This window comes from Hypomesus nipponensis, chromosome 7 (assembly GCF_054491055.1).
Source record: "Hypomesus nipponensis isolate SF chromosome 7, ASM5449105v1, whole genome shotgun sequence".
Taxonomy (NCBI): Eukaryota; Metazoa; Chordata; class Actinopteri; order Osmeriformes; family Osmeridae; genus Hypomesus; species Hypomesus nipponensis.
In genome coordinates, this window is record NC_140367.1 from 8,774,521 (window position 1) to 8,798,127 (window position 23,607).

Below are 23,607 nucleotides of genomic sequence, written 5' to 3' on the forward strand. Positions count from 1 at the left end.
ATACATTTGGACTTCTTTCTAGTTAATCTTGGACTACGTTTCCCAAGTGCCTCTTTGGTTACTCTTGCTTCACCCATGAGAACTGCCTCCGCATACCTTTGGTATGTTGCGCATCACTTGCAGCAACCAATAGAAAGAGGCGCGCTAGGGTGCAATGAAAGTAGTTGTCGCTGCAACTGCGAAGCGAAAAGACCAGGCAGAAAGTTGTGCGGAGGTATGGACAACTTTGAACTCAACGTAATACTTTTACATTTACGAAATTTTCAAGTTACAAGCGGAGCGAATTATTGGATGTAAACAACAACATTGCTTCCACGGTTAACATTTTTGTTGGATTTTATTGGACATTGTTTTACTCGTTCGGATTTCGTAGCGCGTTTCTGTGAAACTTCGGGAGGACTTAAGTCTGGTGGGAAAAAAAGAAAGAAAAATGTCCGCATCTATGCTGCCTCGTAGTATTGCGAGGTATGCGGTAGCTTTTCTTCTGTTTTTCCAAATTGAACTTTTGCTTGGACATGATGGAAACTCCAAATCATGCCCCAGACCATGCACATGTTTTGGGGAGCTATTGGACTGCAGTCGTCTAAATAAAGGAGCGTTTCCCCAACATATTCCCGAATGGACCGTTCAACTGTAAGTGGTTTTATATCCACGTTTTCCCCCTTATCTTGACTGTCAACAGAAATAAATAGCTATCTTAAAGACCCTTCACACCTAACATACCGAGTTGATATCTGTAGCTGCACGCTATGAACGCTATTAGATTAATGAAGAGATGCGTGCTTGTTTACACTTGATCATGGAAGGTGGTAATCTACTGAGTTAACAAGTCATATAAACGTATTAATTACCATATGACTGTTTGTCAATTACACTTAATTCACAAAGAAAGTATGTGGTTTGTTTAGAAAGTAAGTATTTCGTAATGCCTAGATACGGGCCTTTTCACTTCTACGTCCCCAGCCAGGGCACTGATAGTTTGAATAGCATGTTAACTGGGTTACACTGTTTGTTTACCATTGTTGGTTTTATCACATATTGGAATTTGTTATGACCTTTTGTTAATACAACATATTACATCGTTTTATATATAGTGTGATTGTTATCACTGACTTGCATTGAGATATGTTGCATTTATTTTTCTTCATGCATATATGACATGATCACCTTCGTTTAGAACTTTGTGTTTGTTATAATTGTCACATAGCACTGCCTGTGTTGGGAATACATAGGGTATTCCAGTAGATGTTGCGAATAGCCACGGTTTTATGAACACAGGTAGTTTGAGGATAAAACGAAAGAGGCTTGTGTGTTTTGCAAATCAATTGTCCCATTGTCAGTCCAGTGAATCATTACCATGCACCCGACTGAATGGAGTTGTGCCTTTTATTAGGCTGATTTTAGTCATTCATTAGGCCACTGCAATCTGAAGTCAAAAGGGCATCATTCAACGCTTTGAACATCATAATTCCATTTATACTTCTGTGTACCTCTTCAAGCCTCAGTGCGTGTTCGAGGCTCCAAGGCTTTTATTAGAACAGTAAAATCTTAGGCCTAGCTTTAAATTAAGTAAGGTACCCAAGTCAATTTCCTAAGGCAACAACTCAAATAGTTGTGCAGCGTAACATCAACAAACAGATGTTTCGCAGATCTCACAGACTTAGTAGACTTGAAACGTGATGTTTCTGTCTCGCTTGACTCGCTCAGCCCCAACTCATACCACAAGGCCTGCACGTTTTCGACCACCACATCTCTCCTCGAATGTGTGCAACTCTTGGAAATTTTGTGTTGCCAGTAAAAACAGGCACAGCCAGGGCCTTCTAGCAGCACAGGCCTTCCACAGAGGAGAGGGGGAGAAGTTCCACATGGGGGGAAACATTCTTTGCACTCAGGCATGCTAATTTACGAGTGTCTCTCCCGCACGTCGTAGGCCCAGTAAACCGCTCGGCCCTTTGTTTCCCGGCACCCCATTATTTCTGCTGAATTAGCAACTCCGGACCCAGCGATGGTTCTGATTAAGGAGCCCCTATTGGATTAGTACATACAAACTCTCAGAAAGTGAGGGAAGGAGGGGCTGGGGGAGGGAGGGAGAGAGGCAGAGACCACGGAGGAGGCAGGGAGTTAGGAAGAAAAGAGAGAGGTATTTGGTTGGAGCTTCACACTTCGCTGAGCGAATGGAGGGGGGGGGGGGAGGGGGGTTGATGCAAGAACCCCTCTTCCCTCAGTACAGTTAAATACTCTTGGTTCCTTGCTAAGGGTTGCAACAGGGTGGCATTGGATTAGACTGTTTCCACAGGGCTCCTTCAGACACCTACATCACACCCATTGTTCTCACTGACTCTCTGTCTGGTGTAATCTTCTGAGATACTACCCTCAGTTTTGAACTCCCAGTTAATATGAGATACCTGGTCCATTATTATTCATCTCCAGAGAAATATGGAATGTATCAGCTGGTTGGTAGGCAGTTTTTTGGCAATGTTAAACCTAGCCATGACCATGTATTAAATCACAGTAGTGAGTGCTGGCACCACAGAGCTTAGAGACAGCACTAAGGGTTAGCACAAGCTTGCCTAAGCTGTTTTATCACTCCTAGCTAAGATAATAGATAGCTAGTTTTCATCCACTTTTCCAACACAGATAAACGTGTAGCCTAGTTCTCTCTCACACGCACACACACACTGCACAAGTGTTATCTGAGTCACTCTGCAGCAGTGTGTCTAAGGAGAGTGGAAGTGTTGGAGCCACTCTATCCTTATCTAGCCAACACCTCACCCAATACTGCCATCACGGACTGCAAAAAAAACAAACCGCTGCATTATGGGTAACAGAGACAACAACTTCATTGTATCTTGTTTAGGAAAACAGGAAAGTACAGGAAAACATGCCGTCAAAGATTTGAGAGAATATTTCTAGACATTATCTAGTACAAGTAAACAAAACCAAAGCCCAGAAAATACAACAGGAGTTTTTTCTCTCCTTTGGTTGAATCAAAGGCAAAAGCCCTCTCACTTTTCTCGGCATTGTGAATAGATTACCAGTTGTTAGGTTTTTCCCCTCCTCCTCCCAGTTCTCCTTGATGGATTCCAGATGGGGGAGGGGGGGAGGAGGGAGAGAGGGGGGGGAGGGGAGGGAGGGTCTGGCACCACATCGTAGATGAAGCGCGTCAGCGTCAGTAACTGCACAGCTTCATAGCGTTCAGGCAGGCTCTTCTCCCCAGGCTCTGTTAGGCCTCAACCCCCTGGGAAGAGAAAACACAACCCTGCTCTTCCAGAGCTCGTCTTACTGTCTGGTTTGGCTCCCTGTTTCACTACAGACGTGTGAGCTTGACTCTGGCATTGAGCTTCTCTCGGTCTCTCGCTGTGGTACGAAGAGGGAGAGTAACTACGCTTGATAGGCACCCAGTCTGTTGGACATTGTAGCCATGAATTACACTTACTAGACATGCCAAGGAGTAATGTTAACCACTTTCTACACTTATGGAGATTGTAGTCTGTTTAAATGGAATAAATCAGTTGTGTATGCTGGCATAGCAGTTTAATATCCCCCCAGGGATCAATCAAGTTCTACTCTAATCTACTATACTCTTTTCTGTTCTGTTTTACTTTGTTTTGCTCTGCTCTACTCGCTAACAAGCCCTAAGCTGGTTCGGGTAGCTTGAACATCCACTAGTTTGTTTTGGAAATGTTTCAGCTGCTTTTCAGACATTACTCAGAATTATTTCAGTGTGTGGTTCATGTAGGCTCTTGGTGAAACCTCCCCTTTCTAGTTTTTGTAAACAGAGTTACAGTAAATCGTGACCGTTATATCATGAGTGTTATATTGTAACTATTGTAAATTCTCGACCATGCACTGCATTTTGTTTTCCTACAACACATGTCTTTATCTTCACAGAGACCTGAGCCATAACAAACTGCAGACAATTGACAGCTCTTTGTTTTCCAACTTGCGGCACCTGACTGAGATGTAAGTATGGACCCGAGTTTTCCGTTCTAGAATAAACAAGGGTTTGTTTTTTCCCCAACCTCCATAATTTCCTCCCCCCCCCCCCCCCCCCCCGTATGCAACTTGTCACAAACAAACCACCATGATTGTGTTTACAGAAAGCTAAACAACAACGAGTTGGAGACCATACCTGATTTTGGCCCTCATGCTTTGAACATCACAACCCTCACTTTGTAAGTATGAATTCATTTTATTGCTCTTTTCTTTTCCTACACACCCACAACCCCCATAAGGAGAAGCCTGGAAATCTTTCTGTTTGGGCCTGGATTCAAGGCCAGTCCTCCACTGAAGTTGTCATTCCTGGTTAAAACTGTTGAGTTGTGACGCAGGTCCTTCCCTCTCTGTGGAAACCTGTTGGCTAAACTGGATTCAGGGTTGTGTTGTCTACACCAAGACAACCAGCACAGTTGGATTTGCGTTTAGCGCATGCATTTCTAATAACCAAATATGATGATGATGTGAGGGGATAGTGTCATAAAGTTGATTAAATTGATGATGGATGGCTTCAGAAAGCGCCCCATCTCCAAAACACAGACATTAAATTCAGACTTTGAACATAAATATTGGCTCTGCTCTAAACGGTTGCGCAACATATCACTTTCATGTCTCTTGAAAGAAGAAGAAAAAGGATCAGTCAACGTTTTTTATTTTTTATTTGTTCGCCTCCCGAGGCTAAACGTGCGTCTGGCAGAATCGATGGATGTTAAGCTCCAGAGGAAGAATGTGTCCTCCGTGTTAGAGTCGGGGTGAGAGGAAGAGGCTTTGTCAAGCCTGGACTTGACTAGCAGGAGCAGAGCCCCAGTGGGAGACTCCTCCTTTAGACAAGAGGCTCACCAGGCAGACGCAGCCAATTTGTTTTCACACGTTTGGACTCTTCCGAGAGGCTGGCAGTGTGTGTGTGGGGGTGTGACTGATGGACGGTCATCCCCTACGCCAAGAGACTTTCTATATTATAATTACATTTACATTACATTACATTTAGTCATTTAGCAGACGCTCTTCTGATTACTGGCCCGACTCCCTCACCACTCAGCCATCTGACTCCCTCAGTCTTTATACTTTATAATTTATATATTGGAGACTATTATGTTCCTGTTCTTGATCCCCATGAAGGATGTCTTTGATTTTCAATGTTGAGTTTAACAAGCTATTTAACAATGGTACTCAGATGTTCACAAGTAGATCTTGTTCAGGTCTCTTTCATATTTGGAATCTGAATTTATTAGATGTTGTCTTTCGGCTGCATTGTTTTCATGTCGAGTCTTGTAGATGCAGAAGCTTGCCTAATGGGTTGAAAGCATATCTGTGGGTTGAAACATTTATAGATTATCTGATTTGATAGCTTGAAAAGGTAGGTGGCCAGAGCCATTCAGTCAACGTGTTTATGAGAGTGTGTGTGTGTGTGTGTGTGTGTGTACTGCCCAGCAACCGAATCAGAGTCTTGCCAGTTACATTCCACTTTGTCTACCCAGCAAGTCCAAGAAAAGGGGAATTTAAACATCCAATCACTTTTTCCATTTCTCTTTTTGTTGCTTGCAGTAAGCTTGGATAATGTGTGTGTCTCTCCCTCTGTGTGGCTCTGTCTGTCTGTCTGTCTGTCTGTCTGTCTGTGTGTGTGGGAGGGAGGGAGGGAGGATAGAAAGCAGAGTTTTCAAAAGCCTTCAGATGACTCCTCTTTCTGCTTGAAACGAGAACCAGAGAAGCAGGTCTGCGTTCCTCCATGAGGTGCTTTGTGACCCCCCTTATTGATCATACTGTCCTAGGGGCGCACGCACGCATGGACACCCACATGCAGATCACTAGGATCCCACTGCCTTAGCACCACATTGGCGTCACACTTGAATTCAGTTTGATTCTCCAAGTGGGCCTGTGTAAGGAACGCTTACCATGGGTCGGGGGGATTGTTGTAGGGTTTGGTTTGGTAAGAGCTTCTGAAATGTCGCTGTTCTGAATCTCAGGGTTTAGAAAAGGCGTGGGGTCAGAATGACGCGTGACAAGAGCGCGTGCTCGTGTCCAAGTGAAGAAGAGAAGTTCTATTGTAGTGATGTAGAAGTTCACTCTGTTTCGTTCCAACCTTTTTGGCTTCTTTTTGAAAGATTACAAAGAGATTCCATCCAGTCTTCCAAATTCCTAATCAGTTCTGGAATCTCCAGGTCATTTGTTGGATCAAGCAAACACAATGAGGGGGATCTCACAGCTTGAAGGGTTAAACCTCTCTCCATAAATTCCTGGGAAATTGTTCAATTAATTAAGATGATCACGACTCAATTACTAGCAGCTGCCGAGTTTTTCGCCATTTGTTTTTCCTCTGGGCTGAGGGGTCAGGGAAGTGCACCAGAGCTGCCGCCCTGTCTGCCTGGCTGTTTGAATAAGTGGCATTTGATACCCTGGGGCTTTTTTCCCCTTCTGATTCTCCTCCCAGACTAGAAGCGAAGGGAGCGAGAGAGGGGGAGAGAGAGAGAGAGAGAGAGAGAGAGAGAGGGAGACAGGAGGAGGGAGGGAGGTAGGTAGGAAGGGAAAAAAGTTTAGGACTATGTGCAAATGGAAGGAAAATTTGGCACCAGACCGTGCCACCTGGAGTATACAGAGGGGTGTTTTAGGAGCAGTCCATTGTTGGTTATAAAAAAAAAAAAGTACAGCTGTGTCTGTTTTTAAGCTGGTTTTTTTTTGGAAATGTATCTTCATCTGAAATGTGTTTGTAATATTTGATGCACTCAAATGCACTTATTCCAGGAGCCTGTTAAACTGGGGAATATTTCTGCACATGAACAAATTCGGACATTTCAGATCCTTGAAGTGAATATGAAATTTAAATGTAAAAAATCACTGTGCGGAAGAGGTATCCAATTCCCTACAGCTATAGCCTAGTAAAGAGAAAAAATATGTATTGCATTTATTTTCTATTAACAGTATATTTTGTGTGTTATAATCCTACATATTTAATGTATGCACCCAAAGCATGTCCTAAACAAGACTTGACAGTCAAGTTCTGGCTCTATTAAAGTAATGGTCTGTAATAACCTTACTTGCAGAAAAAATTGCCTGAACAAATTTTGAAGTGGTGTTTAGCGGAGACCGGACAATGACCCGCTTGTCTGTCTGCAGGGCCAGCCATGAGAGAGAGAGGAAGAGCCACAGATAGGTGCTCAAAGCTGTCTGGGATATGTCATCCCAAACAAAAAAGATCTTAATAAAAATAGATGTGCATGTATAGACATCCCTACAAATATTCAAGTTGTCAATAAGTATGTAGAAATACAAAATCAGTCAATCTTCAGTACACTTCCAATTGTGTATGAAAACATGGATATTATGAAAATGTATTAAGCTCTCACTTAATACATAGAATTATAATTATGTACCGGTATACAGTTTTTCCACTGGGAATGGCTTGCCTTTCAGAAGCACTCGTTACCTCCACAGATGTTGGAGAGAGGACAAACGTTCCTGGTTGACTGACAGGAGCAGGCAGGACCGAGCTCACCTGCTTCTACAGTCTGATCGTGGTCAGTCCTATCACCAGACAGTGGAAGCACACGAGCAGGGTTACACACATCCACAACCTGCATCCCAACTGTTTTCAGTGCAAACTTTGACCACGTTTGGGAGATTGTTTTAGCTGTGTCATTGATGCTTACCTTTTCAAGGTCCCCTGTCCTGTCTGCGAACTTGGGTATCTCTGTGGAGGTCTTGTTGATCCAGATGGTCTGGACCACATCAGTAGCATAGCCAGGGGGGGCCAGGGGGGGGCTCTGGGGGGGCACCGGCAACCCCGCTAAGAAGTTTGAGTCGCCCACTGGCCCCCCCACTCGTCGATAAACATGACACAATTTACATAATGGCACAATACATGTGCCACCCCAAAAGTATATAATGGACCCATCTAGCCACCCCATGAAAATGTTTCTGCCTATCTCACTGGACCACAGCCCTCCGAACAGGAGTCCTCAGAGGGGCTGGATGAGGCGTTGACGTGTGGTCTGTAGATGTTAGGGATATCGCTATGAACTTGCTGACTCTAGGCAGTGAGAGGCCTGTCTCAGGTGTCTGTGAGGGGAGTCCATTCAGCAGACGCTGTTATCCAAGGCAACGTACAAATTGTGCATACGGAAAGTACAGCGGAAGATCAAGGATCAGAATTGTGTCGTTCTAACTGTATTCCGGAGGTCAGAGTCAAGGGACTGTGTGTATTTACCAGCCACATTTCAAAGTAAACAGTGGCTTGCTCAAACAGCAGTCCTCTTTTCTCCAACAAACAAAACAGACCTCGGATTTCACTCGTCCAATCCACGAGTCGTTTCACTTCTATGTACGCACGTTCAGTCAGACATCTCACGTAAAAGCTGGTGTTTGGATGTGAGATGGTGCCCGCTCTTTTCTCTTGATTCTCTGTTGCTCTGAACACAGGAAAACCAAGATGGCCGACTGCTGTTTCCAGTCAGCTGTATCCATACCTGTGCTCTTTGTTGGTGATTTGGTGATTTCCAAAGGTTTGAAACTACTAGGTTTTGGTACGCTGGTGTGTGTGTGGGACTGGGGGCCATAGCTGGCTAGATGTTTGGTGTTTAGGGGGTGTGGAGAAACCGAGATAAACCCCCACCATAACCTGCTATCTTTTACCTGTCCCGGAGCCAGCCCGCCTGCTTTTAGGGAGGAACCCAGGGCTGGAACATGGTGCTGACAGTAGCCTTCAACCCCCCCCCCTACTTTCTCTCTTCCTCCCCACCTAAAAACATTTTTCTGGGGCTCCACAGTCCCCCCCCCCCCCCAGAAAACTGGAAAGACAGGTTCTCTCTCCGTCTCTCTCTGCCCAACTCTCTCCCCCTCTCTCAACTCTCCTTCTCTCAGCGGCCAGTCAGGGGAACATGGAAACTGAGACCCAGGTGGTGTGCACTGCTTTTGTTTGGTTCCTCAGAGGCCGTGGTGCGTGGAAAGCTCTTTGCAAATCTGCGCACAAAAGACGGGCTTGTAGCCCTTTTTCACGGGGGGTGGCGTGTGGACAGCACAGCCTCTCTCTCCCCCTCCCCCTCTCTCTCTCTGGGGGCTTCACATAAACACGTTTCTACTCTGAAGAGACCATTTTGTTTTGAGGTTTTGAAGTTTGTAGTTTGAATATGCCGAAAGTAAGTTGGTGGGATCCCCTCCTCCCGCACCTACACACTCTCCTGTGTTCAGCAGTGGCATGGCACAGAACCCTCAGTCCTGGCCCTGCCAGGGGCTAGGCAGGGAGGCATGCTGTGGCAGGTTCTGCTTCTCTCTCTCTCTTTCCCTCTCCCTGTCTCTCTCGCTCTCCCGATCCCCCTCTTTCTCTCTCCATCTCTCTTCCTCTCCTCTGTATGTTTGAACAGTACGGCTGCCAAAGGGTGTAGTGTTCCCCATAACCAGACCTCCCTGTCTGCAGACCAGTCTCTCTCTTTTTCTCTTTCCCACACACTCACACTCTCTCTCTCACACACACACACACACACACACACTCTGCCTTTCACACACATATCAGACCTTTCTGAACCTGAATCTTGACGTGCAGTACTTCAGTGGAGATCAGCGTGTAGCAGGAGGAGGATGATGGCTGGATAATGGCTGCCCTCTCTCAGCCTAGGTGTTGGTGGGCTTGTGGCCTGTCACCAGAACACTGAACACTGAAACCAGCCCTGTAGTCTGGGGCATAGAGGGAATTCCACCACACACACAACCCCCCTCTCTCTGTCTTCTTTCTCTCTCTCTCTCTCTCTCTCTCTCTCTCTCTCTCTCTCTCTCTCTCTCTCTCTCTCTCTCTCTCTCTCTCTCTCTCTCTCTCTCGCCTGCCTCTCTCTCTCTCCAGTCACTCTCTCTCGCCTCTCTCTCTACACGCTCAGTTCCATACACAAAGAGGGCACTGTACAGGTCCTGTTTATAACTAAGCAGTCCCTGCACTGCAATTTAGAAGGCGTGCAGTTCAGGAAATTGCTGGCCTTTGCAGAGGCATGCTTTCACTGGGGGGAATGGTATTCATCAGACAAATAATTGGCAGGTTATTTTTTTAAATACCTTGTTAGTAATTACCTTATAAACAAAATAACACAGCACTAAACCAAACGTCTGTTTTGACCTGTTGCGATGAGCAATGACATTGGTTAGCCAATTCAGTACCCTTCCCCTTACACACACAGGCACACACTTACCCCCTCACCCAGATCCTCTCCAGACAACCAGGGAATGATCTTCTCGGTTCCACACTGGAGGGGTATTTATTGTTCTCTAAATAATTATAATTATAAAACAAAAAAACAAGCCCGGTATTGCAGGGTGGAGAGTGTTCCATCTTGGGTGAGATGTGCCAGTCTTTAAAACACCGCAAGCTAATTGGCTGGTTAGGGTGTTTGTGTGTCTAGAAACGTAAAACTGGTGACCTGCGTTAGTAAAATACACAGTTTTTTTTTTCTTCTTCTGTTGTTCATTGGAGTTCTGGTGTCTGTGTTTTCAGAGCAAACAACCGCATCAGGAAGATCTCCCAAGATCAGCTGAGCGCCTTGCAGGGGCTGCTCACACTGGACCTCAGCAACAACAATATAGTGGAGATCAAGGTTGACTCCTTCCCTGTTCTGCAGCTCAGAAACCTGTGAGTTCCACCAGTCCCCTGTAGACATGACCAGCCTCCACCAAAACACCTCACTTAGTTGTTTAGCGGATTTTCAAGGAATTTATGGCAAAGTGGATAATGTACGATCATGTATTTCAGTAGACCAAAACAAAACAGAATGTACTGCGACATAGTCCGTTTACCTATTCCTGAACTATAATCTGCCCCCTCTCTCTACCCCTTTCTCCTCCTTCTCCCTCCCTCCCTCCCTCCCTCCCTCCCTCCCTCCCTCCCTCCCTCCCTCCCTCCCTCCCTCCCTCCCTCCCTCCCTCCCTCCCTCCCTCCCTCCCTCCCTCCCTCCCTCCCCTCTCTCTCTAGCTTCCTCAACAACAACCGTATCTCGAGCCTGGAGACGGGCTGCTTCCTCAACCTCTCCAGCAGCCTGCAGAACCTGCGGCTCACACGCAACCGCCTCTCCACCATCCCGCCCAAGATCTTCCAGCTGCCCCACCTCCAGCACCTGTAAGACCCCCTCGAACCCTCCCGTGAGCGTGCGGTCGTGTGTGGTGACCGTGGTTCTGACCGGCGCGGCTTGTGTTCTAACCTCCCACAGGGAGCTGAGCAGGAACCGGGTGCGCCGCGTGGAGGGCCTGGCGTTCCATGGTCTGCACGCGCTCAGATCGCTGAGGATGCAGAGGAACGGCGTCAGCCGGCTGATGGACGGAGCCTTCTGGGGACTCAGCAACATGGAGGTTTTGTGAGTACTGTTACTGTGAAGCCACCGTGTGTGTGCTGTGTGTGTGTGTGTGTGTGTGTGTGTGTGTAAGTTCATACAGTACTGCGGAAAAGTCTATAACAAATGATATATATGTCAAGCTAAAATGCTTCAAGGACTAATTTAATTTAAAAAAAAATGAAACACACCTTTTTCATTGCTTCATGTTTTAGCGAACTTTGTCCATAAGACTGACAATTATTTTTCTGTTTGGGTGTGCTTGCTTTCGCGCGCGTGTTTTGCGTACTTGTTGTGTGTGTGTGTGTGTGTGTGTGTGAGCAGGCAGCTGGACTATAACAACCTAACGGAGGTGAGCAAAGGCTGGCTGTACGGCCTGCTGACTCTGCAGCAGCTTCACCTGGGACACAACACCATCAGCAGGGTCCGGCCCGACGCCTGGGAGTTCTGCCAGAAACTCAGCGAGCTGTGAGTGAGACCCCTTTCTTCTCCTCTCCCCCCCCCCCCCACCTCCCTCCCTTGCTCTCTCTTGCTCCCTCTCTCTCCTTCACTCCCTCCACCACCATCCCCCCTCTCTTTCACCCACTTCAACGCCGCCCTCCTTCTATCTTACCTTCCCTGCCCCCTTCCCCTTTCCTGCCTCTCTCTGGTTATTGTCTTCCCTTTCTGTCCCCCCTCCCTCCCCACCCTCCCTCTGTGTGCCCACTGGCTCTGTGAACTCCCAACACCTCCCCACAGGCGTCCTCCCCCTCTCTCTCACACTCCTCTCTGCCCTTCCTCACCCTCCTAACCCTTCACCCCACACATCCCCCACCTCACACACACACACTCACACTCCCCTCTCTCTCCTCTGCCCCTCATGCCAGTGCCAGCACAGGGGCAGCAAGCCTGCCAAAATATTACGCCCCATTTCACCCTCTGTCATGCCCCCCCCCCCATTCTTCCTCGCCTACGGGGGCAGTTGAGAGCGGCAGGAGAATTAGGGTGAGAGGAGAGGGAGGGGGTGTAAGTGGAGGGGAGAGGGGGAGGGGAGAGCAGAGGGGTGACTACGCTGAGGGCAGAGGAGAGGGGGCCCGTGTTCACAACCAGAGTGTCTCTAGCGACAAGTGAAGTGGCGGCAGTGACACTTTGTTCTTTTGTAGTTGCCAGTGTTTACAGTGTCGCCAGTAACTCAGCCAGCCGTGGTGGTGAAGCGGGCGGGGCCTGTCTGAAAGGGTGCAACGCTGTTGTTGTCCCTTATCAAGTGAAGCTGAGTTTAAATCTAACTGGCAGTTGGGCCTTTTTTTCTTCTTCTTCTTTGCCCTCTTTTTTGGTGAATGTTTTGCTTTTATCTTTTGTTTGCTGTTTTAAACCGAAATGGATTTATTTGGATTCCCAGTCCAGAGTATATACTTTTTATAACTGTCTGTACTGAGAGGAGCCTAGCAAGCTGAACATTTATGTAATAATTAAATTCAGGTTTTACTGTTCCCCCAAAGGAATGATAGGCAGAATAAAGGTTTTAGTTACCAGATGGCCCAAATAATAGGATTCTGGACGATACTTAGTGGTGGGAAAAAACAACACTAATTACAGCTTTTGCTTGGGTGTGCTGTGAGATAGTCATGTCCTTTCTCTCTCTCACACACTCTCTCTTTCCCTCTTCTCTCTCCCAGGGACCTCTCATCCAATCACCTGTCTCGTTTGGAGGAATCCAGCTTTGTGGGCCTCAGCCTATTGGACGAGCTTCGCCTTGGAAACAACAGAGTCAGCTTCATCGCAGACGGGGCCTTCAGAGGGCTCTCCCATTTAAACACACTGTGAGTCCCCACAAATGATGCTCTCCCATCGCCGCAATTCATTCATACGTTGAGCAGCGCCCAAAAAGGGCATATATAGTAAGTGCAGCAGTCGATCAGAAACCGTTCTTCCGAAATGAGCTTGGGAGACGCTGAGACGCGTGAAGGACAACATGCTCTGCCTCTGTGTTGCGTCGTGGTTCCCGTCTGTGCCCGCGTGTGGTCGTAGCCCAACGTAGCGCCTCCCAGACTCTGTCTGCTGTGGGGTTCCTCTGCTGACCCGGCGCCCTGACTGGAAACACAGTCTGGTTTGTCTTCTGGATGTGAACTACATGAACGGGCTGTGGTCCGAGTCCCCGCTCTTAAAACCCTTTAGGGACACTGCTCACCTTCTCTCCATCCCCCCCTCTCCCCACTCACTGTCCCCCTCCTCCATCCCCCCCTCTCCCCACTCACTGTCCCCCTCCTCCATCCCCCCCTCTCCCCACTCACTGTCCCCCTCCTCCATCCCCCCCTCTCCCCACTCACTGTCCCCCTCCTCCATCCCCCCCTCTCCCCACTCACTGTCCCCCTCCTCCATCCCCCCCTCTCCCCACTCACTGTCCCCCTCCTCCATCCTCCCCTCTCCCCACTCACTGTCCCCCTCCTCCATCCCCCCCTCTCCCCACTCACTGTCCCCCTCCTCCATCCCCCCCTCTCCCCACTCACTGTCCCCCTCCTCCATCCTCCCCTCTCCCCACTCACTGTCCCCCTCCTCCATCCCCCCCTCTCCCCACTCACTGTCCCCCTCCTCCATCCCCCCCTCTCACTGACCCTCTCCCTCTCTTCTGTCCTTTCTCTCTTTGTCTTGTTCTCCCCAATCTCCTTTTCCCCCCTCCTATTTCACCTCTACCCCCCCCCCCCCCCGTCTCTTCCCTTTCTCCTCCCTCTCCCTGTCTCAACACTCCCAGGCCTTTTAAGTGGAACCAAATGTTAACCTCTGGAGGGGGCAGCAGGGGGCAGGTGAGGGGGAGGGGGGAGTATGACCAAGGGAAGGGGTTTACCTTCTCTCTGCCAGGCCCTCCCTTCCCCTCCTTAACCCAAATCAGTTGTAACCAGGCATGCCATGAAGGAAACTAGCTGTTTGGAAGCATTTAGAGGAGCGTAGAGGGGGGATGGGTGAAGGGGGCCAGACTGAATACCTCTGGAGACTCGTCATGTGAGCTACTGTGTCAGACTTGGAGTATAGGCCAGGTATGATAGGTGACTTGTATCCATTCCCATAGAGATACTCATGAAAAACACATGTTACTATGTATTACTACAAACCCCTATTTTTTGTGTGCCTTGGAACTTCGCATCGCAATGAAATGTTCTTTAAATGGCTTTCTTGTAAAACGCTTGCTGTTTGGAAAATATATTGCAGACATTTTAGGAGCCCCGCAAATGCACAAAAGAAACTTCCTCCGAATAATGGAGCCATTTTGATTGTAGTGTTAACGTCTTCCCCTTCACACGAAGCCACATAAGATTTCTGAAACATTGCAGCTGCAGCTGTTTTCAGGGTGTGGAGTTTAACAAGGTGGTTTGGTGTCTTTTGTTTCTCTCTGGAAGGGATCTGCAAAACAACGAAATCTCCTGGACCATCGAGGACATGAACGGCCCATTTTCAGCTCTGGACAAACTAAAGAAACTGTGAGTTTGTTAGACGTTTTTGAACCTTGAGCGAACCTTGAATAGTCATTAATCGTGGATCTGTAGGTCAGATGAATAAATCAGAAAACAAATGTTCTCTTATTTCAGGTTTCTTCAAGGAAACCAAATCCGATCTGTCACCAAGAAGTCTTTCTCTGGTCTAGACACCTTGGAGCATCTGTAAGTTGACCTTCTCTGACCTCTCCATGTTTGTCCAGAACCTGGGATCTGGGTTTGGGGGATCCTTAGCAACCATTTTATTATTTAAAGGATACTTACAAAGTATAAGTACAAACACAGTTATATAATAGTTTTGCCCACAAGTATGTGAATATACAACGTCAGTAAATTATAAGTACACTTCCAATTGTGTCAGAAAAAAATACAAATAATGAACATTTATGTAGCTAAAATAGTATCAAGTATAATACTCTTCTTCTGCTTGAGATGCTTTGGAACAAAAACGTCTTTGCTGGAGAACAGAGCTGTGTGACCTTTTCTTAGATTGTGGAGATCATTAGTTGATCATGTTTCGGGAAGTACAGAAGTGTGTGTGTGTGTGTGTGTGTGAACAAGAGAGATGGCGTCCTTGAGGCAGCCTGGCGACAGCTGCGTTGTACTCTAACTCACTGTTTCCAGGTTGTGTGTGTGAGCTCACTGCAGCCTGAGCCAGGCCCCTCATAATGAACAAAGCATGGCTCTCAGAACAAGACCCTCCTCCTTGCCCTGGTTATGGAAGTGTTTGGTCTCCTCGTGTGTGTGTGTGTGTGTGCATGTGTGCATATGTCTGTGCAGCTGGTTATTCTAGTTATTGGTGTGTGTGTGTGTGTGGGAGCGCAGATAGGCCAAGACCATGTCTGGCCTCCTTCGCTCTCTTTCTTCCCGTCTCATCCGTTCTTTCTTTTCTTTCTCTTGTCCTTTCCTCTTCCTCAGAGATCTGAGTAACAATGCCATCATGTCGGTCCAAGGAAACGCCTTCTCCCAGATGAAGAGACTTGAGCAGCTGTGAGTATGAGCACCAGGTCCTCCAGACTCCCTCACTGGCACGGCTCAGTCCGGGCGCTCACCTGCCTTCCATGACTCCAAACGACTCCTGTTCATCCTCGTCGCAGACATACATGTTATAAGTTGCACCGCGTCTGGTTAGGATACAGACCGTTCTTTGGCACGAACAGCTGAAATATTGTTGGGAACAACGAAACAAACCAAAAAAACGTTTTCCCATCCAGCCCACATTGTCTCCTCTTCCCTCTTTTCCTTTCTCTCTCTCTCATGCGATACCCATCTCTACCGCCCCGCTGTAACTCCGCCTCCCATTGTCTCTGTCTCCTCCAGACACCTGAACACCTCCAGCCTGCTGTGCGACTGCCAGCTCAAGTGGCTGCCGCTGTGGGTGGCAGAGCAGGCCTTCATGGTCCTCGTCAATGCCAGCTGCGCCCATCCTCTGGTGCTGAAGGGCAAGAGCGTGTTCGCCGTTGGCCAGGAGGAGTTTGTGTGCGGTGAGTGAGGCGCGCGCGCGCCACCACGCTTGACAGCGCGTACGCACAGCCGTAGACGCCGATTCATACACGTCGACACCCAGACTCCCTGACAAACACATACGCCGACACACACAGGCAAGCCCTTCACGGTGGTGCTGGTAAAAGTCTGCCTTGGCAGGTTTTCCATCTCAGAACAGTAGACAGAACAGTCCATTTCCTCAACACCCCAGTGAGACTAGACTGGAGCGGGAGGGAATTTCACTTTTGGAGTTCCTGGTCAACGCCAGAGAGAGCTGGTGGAAAATAAATCCTTTAACTACGTGTTAAAGACTTCAGACAAGTTATCAGGCCTTCTTGGTACGATGGCAGTTCTCAATTGTGTTGAAAATTCGAATGTGTTTTCAAGTACGTTCACCACCGTATTCTGCTCGTGTGTTGGAGTCGATACTTATGATCACATCCGATTCGCCACCCTTGTAACGACAAGCCTTCTTCCTCTCTGTCCCCCACCCCAGACGACTTCCCCAAACCCCAGATCACGGTGCAGCCAGACACCCAGTCGGCCATCAAGGGGACCAACGTGACGTTTGTCTGCTCGGCGGCCAGCTCCAGCGACTCCCCCATGACCTTCGCCTGGAAGAAGGACAACGAGGCGCTGAACGAAGCCGAGATCCACAACCAGGCCCACCTGCGCGTGCAGGCGGGGGGCGGGGGCGAGGCGGAGGTGACGGAGTACACCACCACGCTGCGGCTGCGTCAGGTGGAGTTCTCCAGCGAGGGGAAGTACCAGTGCGTCATCTCCAACCACTTTGGCTCCTCCTACTCCACCAAGGCCAAGCTCACCGTCAACAGTGAGTGTGTGGGGGGGGGGGGGGGGAGATGTGTGTTTCCGGGGGGGGGGGGGGGCGCATGTGTGTTTCCGGGGGTCCCGGGGGTTGTGTATGTCTCTCGCTGTATCTGTCTCTCTCTCCCTCATTCTGTCTGTATCTCTCCCTAATTCAGTCTGTCTCTTCCTCTCTCTGTCTGTATCTCTCTCTCTCTCTGTCTGTATCTCTCTCTCTCTCTCTGTCTGTATCTCTCTCTCTGTCTGTATCTCTCTCTCTGTCTGTATCTCTCTCTCTGTCTGTATCTCTCTCTGTATCTGTCCATTTCCCCTCCCAATCAGACCAACTGACAAATCCCCCTCCTGTGTCCTCCAGTGCTGCCCTCCTTCACCAAGACCCCCATGGACCTGAGCGTGCGTGCGGGCGCCACGGCCCGGCTGGAGTGTGCCGCGGGGGGGCACCCGTCTCCCCAGATTGCCTGGCAGAAGGACGGCGGGACGGACTTCCCGGCCGCCCGCGAGCGCAGGATGCACGTGATGCCCGAGGACGACGTGTTCTTCATCGTGGATGTGAAGACGGAGGACATCGGCGTGTACAGCTGCACCGCCCAGAACCCTGCCGGCGCCATATCGGCCAACGCCACGCTCACCGTGCTGGGTAAGAGGGGGGGAGGGACAAAGAGAGGATGTTGGTAGGGATTGGTAGAGAAAACAGCCAGAGAAACACAGAGAGCGAGAGAGACACCTGTCTAACAACATCAGACCAACTGACCTCCCCCTCCCCCCCTCCAGAAACCCCCTCCTTCCTGCGTCCCCTGATGGACCGCACCGTCGCCAAGGGCGAGACGGCGGTGCTGCAGTGCATCGCCGGGGGCAGCCCGCCCCCGCGCCTCAACTGGACCAAGGACGACAGCCCCCTGGTGGTGACGGAGCGCCACTTCTTCGCCGCCGCCAACCAGCTCCTCATCATCGTGGACGCGGCCGAGGGCGACGCCGGGAAGTACACGTGCGAGATGTCCAACGCCCTGGGCACAGAGAGGGGCAACGTGCGCCTGGCGGTGCTGCCCAACCCCAACTGCGACTCGGGGGCGCCGGGCGGCGTGGGCGTGGGCTCCGTGGGAGGCCTGGGGCCGGACGCGGACGGCTGGACCACGGTGGGCATCGTGATCATCGCGGTGGTGTGCTGCGTGGTGGGGACCTCGCTGGTCTGGGTGGTGATCATTTACCACACGCGGCGGCGCAACGAGGACTGCAGCGTCACCAACACGGGTGAGGGTTAATGGGGAGGAGGAGGAGGAGGAGGAGGAGGAGGAGGGACGTTCCTTCAGGGTGCTGTTGGAGGGTGCAGTACAGTTGAGGGGGTTTCTGTTGTCGCAGAGGTGTGAGGGATTCGATATGTTACAGTGAGCGTTCCCATTCTAACGAGCTGGTGTGTCCTCCGCAGACGAGACCAACCTGCCGGCAGACATCCCCAGCTACCTGTCGTCCCAGGGCACGCTGGCCGACAGGCAGGATGTGTACGTGCCCTCAGACAGCGGCAGCAACCACCAGTTCATGAGCTCCTCCCTGGGGGGGTTCTACCTGCAGACTAAAGACCTCAACGGTAGGTGGGGGGGGGGGACGCCCTTCTTCTGGTACAAAAGAAGATTTAAGGATCAGATGTGGAAGGGGTTGTAACGGTGTCGTTTTTGTTGCCGCGCGCAGGTCTGTGTCAGCTGGACACCGGAAGTGAGGCGGACATGGAGGCGGCCATTGACCCCCTGCTGTGCCACTACCAAGGCCCCATGGGGTCGCTGCTGCGCAGGGGGAACATGTATTCTCCTGACCCCACGGATGGTTTCACAGGTCCGTGCGACGCACCGACACGGTTCTGGGAAGGGCTGGTTTCTGGGGAGACAGGTGAATGGGAGGTAGAGAGGGAGGGAGAGAGGGAGTTGGGAAGGGAGGGGAAGGAGCAGGAGAGTGGGAGAACTAGGGGTGCCCTTGTACTCACGTTCTCTCACCCCCCTCCCCCCAGGCTGCGTGGACCAGAGACCGGTCTGCGTCGACTCCTACAGCGGCAGTCTGACCAGCGCCAAGAGAAGGGACTACTATCCATGCGGGGGGGTCCTGACCGACCCCTACGACCACGGCCCCCAGGGCGTCCTGATGCAGCTGCCCCACGGCGCGCTGCCCCACGCCCTCCTGCACCTCCCAGACGAGCAGCCCCCCTCCGCGGAGCAGGGGGAGGCCAACGAGTACGGGCGGCCTCAGAGCAGGCTGGCGTCTGCCAACACTTTCATGGGTAAGTTGCACACGTCCTGTAGGATGACAAGTCAGTCAGTCAGGTCTGCTCGTCTGCCAAGGGACTTCTTCAGTCAGTAAGTCTCAACACGGAGGTATATTAAGGCCATTTCCCCTGTGCTCTCCTCCCCTCCTCCAGGCACTTTTGGCAAGGCCCCATGGCGTCCCCAGCAGGAGCTGTACCCTGGTCTGTCCCCCCAGCCCCCGGCCCCCCACAGCGGGATGCTGCTCCATGAGAACCCCTACTCTGCTCTGGACACGGATGAGGACAGGGACGAGGAGGAGCCCGCCCGGGACAAAGACTCCCAGCTGGACCGATCGGAACAGAACGTTTACGAGATGCCTTTCGACGTCAACAGGACAGGAGCCGCTCTGCACGGGCCGGCGAGCACGTAGACGGGTCCACGAGAGAGTGCCCCCTTTTCATGAACGAGACGGACTCGAATGTTTTTTTTGTTGCCTTTCTTCGAGAAGAGGATGACCAAAAAATGCTACCTCAGTGAAATGACACTTTTTTTTCTTTCTTCCCAATGATGGACACCGCAGTGCAACAAGTGAATGTAAAACAGAAGCATTGTTTTGTATGAAATGCAGAAAAAGACACGGGGAGTGTGTTAACAGTGAAGATGGTTCTTTCTTCTATTTTCAAGCGAGAGAAATGGTATACAACTTCCATTTAAGAAGATAGATATTGAATATATACATTTTTATACAAAGTTTATTATATTTTGTAAATTAAATGTAAAAGAAATTAGAATCCAATTATTTTTGCTTACCTTTCATGTTCGTTACAAGTATTGTGTGTCAGATCTCTCCCTGCCTGTTCAGTTATCCTAGCCTAAGACATGTTGCTTTGAGTGAAGCAATCTTTTGCACATACCCATACATAATAAAAACACCATAACATGTGCTGCTATGTACACTCGGGAGTTCTGTGATTCTTCATCTGAGGATTTTTCGGTGATTCGACTTCTGTGGTTCAAATGGAGCTTGTGTGTCATGCATGGAGGCCTGGCCTGTGTGGCCATGTGAGGACGAGGAGTGGAGAGGTCCTGGCTTCAGCCTAGCCGGGGATGAGAGGGAGGGCTCGGTATATAGGGCAGCTTTTCAGAGCGCAACCGCAGACCTCCGAGGACGCCACGAGCCCCCCACGACGCTGGCCAAACACAGACCAGTAAAGTGAAGGTCAGTTGTGTGTGTGTGTGTGTGTGTGTCCATGGCTTTCGCTGTGTAGGTTCAGCACCACAGGGACCCCCTGAGGCTGAAGATGGAAGTTCAAATTAGGGCAGACATACAGGACAAGAACAGTCACATAAACGTTCTCCCTGCCAGCCAGCTAGACAGCCAGGGCTGAAAGCAGCTCTCGCAGTATTCGGCACATGGAGACTTTCCACCAGATGACTCATCTGGCCTCTCCCCACCCCCTCCCTTCCACCGCCCCCCCCCTCGCCCCAACTTCTTTGCATTTTGGGTTTGTTATTTCAGGCCTCTCCTTTTCAACGTGGGAGGAAAAAGGTGAGCCTGTGAGGCTAGCTGTGCGCTAGACTAGCTGTTGAAACTTGCACTTGGAAGGCATCTTGTGGCCTTGATGACTGCCACACTGAAGCTGTGTCTGTGAGCTGGCAGTGTTAGCGAGGAGGAGGAGGAGGATCAGGGGAACAGGGGAATTGAGAGGAGGAGGAGGAGCAGGAGGAGGAGGAGGACGGTTCATCTGGTGCCATGTGTTCAACAGAACTTTAGTGAGATATCCCACTGAGAACATTGTGAGATAAGATTTTTAAATGCTCTTGTCATTATTACACAAAAATCTCTGAGGTGCTTGGTGGTAGCTCCAAGAGGGTACATTTCAAAAGTCGACATCTGCTGATATAAAAGCCCGTCTCCACCCCCCCCCCCCCCATTACAGCTTATTGACTTATTTAACTCAGCATATTTGACTGACCACACCTGGAGAGGGCTCACTCCTTTGTGTGAATGTAGCTCCTCTGTGATGCCGTGAGTCCGCCTGTTGGAAGTTCTGCCAGATCGCCAAGGAACCTGGGACAAACACGAGACGCTGCAGCCACACACCATCAAACACACCATCAAACACACCATCAAACACCTGGAACACAGCTGCTCAAGTCAGATGCTCTCATCCTGGCACCCCTCGTCAGCATAGAGTGCAAACCAGATCTAAGAAACCAGACCTTCAAACTTGGCTCCCTAAGTGGGCGTGATGAGAGGTGAGAGGAATCACACCAGGGTTGAGAATCACAACCACGGGAAGCGAGGAACTATAGAGTTCAAAACGCGTGAATCACAGCATGGTGTTTGTTAACTTCCAGGGGGTATGGGATGAGGATTGTGGGTTTCCCACACTGTTGTGTTTTTGGTAGAGACTTCTCACCAGCATACACTTTTTTGGGTTGCATTTAACATAACTATGCATGCAGCAATTACACTTGTAGAAGCAATTTACCTCTCCACAATTTGGGGAGGCCCTAACAGTTTATTTACTCCTCTGGGAAGGGTTCTGAAACAACTGCCATCAAGAAACAATTTGTAGCATAACAAGGGGATGAGGGAGGAGATGGTGGTGAGGGGGGAGGGGGAAAGGAGGGAGGTGGTAGGTTAAAAGGTTCTCCACAGAACTAAGGAGAGTCTCTCCTGCAGAGACTGCAGTCAACTAGAACAGTCCTGTTCTCTGCCGGAGGGGAAAAGAAAACACTGGCCAGATTGCAGAATAATTTCCCCACTTTGATTTTGGCTCCAAAGAAAGTAGACAGGAAGTTGACTATTCCTCCAGACCACCAGTGATTGGCAGTTGGGGGATGGGAGGGCAGGTTGGAGTCCTCTACCCCTGGTCTGGGATCAGTTTCTGGGCCCACCGCCCTGACATTCACCCATATACAAGGAGCACTCCGAAACTGATCTTAAATCAGTTCCTCAGGCCATAGCTGGCCTTCCCGATCCTGGCAACTGGGACCCTGAAAAAGAAATTTAGCATGCCAGAGCCTTATCTCAGTGCCAGACACTTTGAATTTCGTAGCTAATTTGCCTTCATTGTTGCCAGATGTGGCGACATGGAGACAGATGTTTATGATATTAAATGTCCACGGGCGGCTCGTTGAAATTGTTATTCTTTTGTTGTGAAGCTCAGGAAATCTGCTGGAGGAATGGAGTCAAACTTTTTACTACCTCTTTGTGTGTTCCTTGAGCTGGGTTGGGGCTCCAACAGTAAACTGAGAAATTGAATTAAACAATAACTTACAATCAAACACTGTTGCTGCGCAGATAAAGTGACCCACAGTAATATTATGTTTATGTGTTTTTAATCTGGGCTTGCTTTTCCTAGCTTGTCTTAGATTGTTGGTCAGCAAAGAATTCATTCTTGCCAGTCAAATGACTAACAGAGAAATAATTGCTGTGGGAGACCAGCTTCTATCCCGTAATAAAGTTGATCAATGATTGAAAAACAAGAGTTATGAGCGTGAACCATCAGCCACCACAAATAGCAGTGGCTGTGATTCCACATGTTGACAAGTTTTCTCACACAGTCACACTCAGAACCATTTCTTCAACTGTGACTCACTCCTCTAGAAGTTCTTTGATCTGCGAGGTTCAGCTAAGCTCTGCAATCAATTCCTCGCTGACCACCAATCTAAAGAGTTAAGCTGGGAAAAGCTAGCCCTGATTAAAAACACAGAAACATGATATTATTGTGGGTCAATGTATCTGTGTTTTGGAAGGCGGACCACTTATGGAGAAGGACGTACTTGTTGCCCCAGAGATTGTTGTCATGGCAAGACAGGGAGGACTCGGGCACAGCCTAAGTTGGATGCATCACGGCAAAAACTTTGATGACTGCCACACTGGAGCTGTGTCTCTGAGCTGGCAGTGTTAGCGAGGAGGGTAACACTTAGAATAATGGTCCGTTGTTAATGAGTAGCTATGCAGGAAGTAACAGGTAGTTCTACATTAACACTGAATTTCATACTATTAACTAATATGGAACCAAGATAAACTAAGCAGTAAGTAATAGCGAATTTAGTACAAAGGTAGTTCCTTGGTAGGTATTTATTACTAAATAAATATATCCTCATTTAGAAATACTTGTGAACTATGACCAATTAAGTCTTTGGAGTCTGAGACATTGAACCGACACTCAAGAGCTCATAATAGTAAACTAGTCCAATCATGAGTGTCAGCATCACTTCCTAATTATTTAAAATGTTAAACAAATGATCATTATTTGTATTTTACCATGTTTAAGTTTGAAATAAACAGAGAAC

The 23,607-nt window shown here is 49.2% G+C and overlaps 1 protein-coding gene across 1 annotated transcript; it reads left to right on the top strand.

Moving 5' to 3' along the window:
- The first annotated feature begins 178 nt into the window (after positions 1-178).
- lrig3 (leucine-rich repeats and immunoglobulin-like domains 3) lies at positions 179-20,255 on the top strand. The gene is made up of 19 exons (XM_084701957.1): positions 179-633; positions 3,892-3,963; positions 4,101-4,175; positions 10,466-10,600; positions 10,940-11,083; positions 11,175-11,318; positions 11,619-11,762; positions 12,950-13,093; positions 14,666-14,746; positions 14,855-14,926; positions 15,680-15,751; positions 16,082-16,245; positions 16,743-17,078; positions 17,427-17,708; positions 17,843-18,319; positions 18,495-18,653; positions 18,755-18,895; positions 19,068-19,334; positions 19,473-20,255. The coding sequence occupies exons 1-19, from the start codon at positions 431-433 to the stop codon at positions 19,727-19,729; spliced, it is 3,369 nt and encodes a 1,122-aa protein (XP_084558083.1). The 5' UTR covers positions 179-430; the 3' UTR covers positions 19,730-20,255.
- Positions 20,256-23,607: the final 3,352 nt, after the last annotated feature.

Coding starts and splice junctions, on each gene's coding strand:
- lrig3 (XM_084701957.1), top strand. CDS start 431: ATGTCCGCATCTATGCTGCCTCGTAGTATTGCGAGGTATGCGGTAGCT. Junction 18,654..18,754: donor GCAGACTAAAGACCTCAACG/GTAGGTGGGGGG, acceptor TGCCGCGCGCAG/GTCTGTGTCAGCTGGACACC. Junction 19,335..19,472: donor GTCTGCCAACACTTTCATGG/GTAAGTTGCACA, acceptor CCCCTCCTCCAG/GCACTTTTGGCAAGGCCCCA.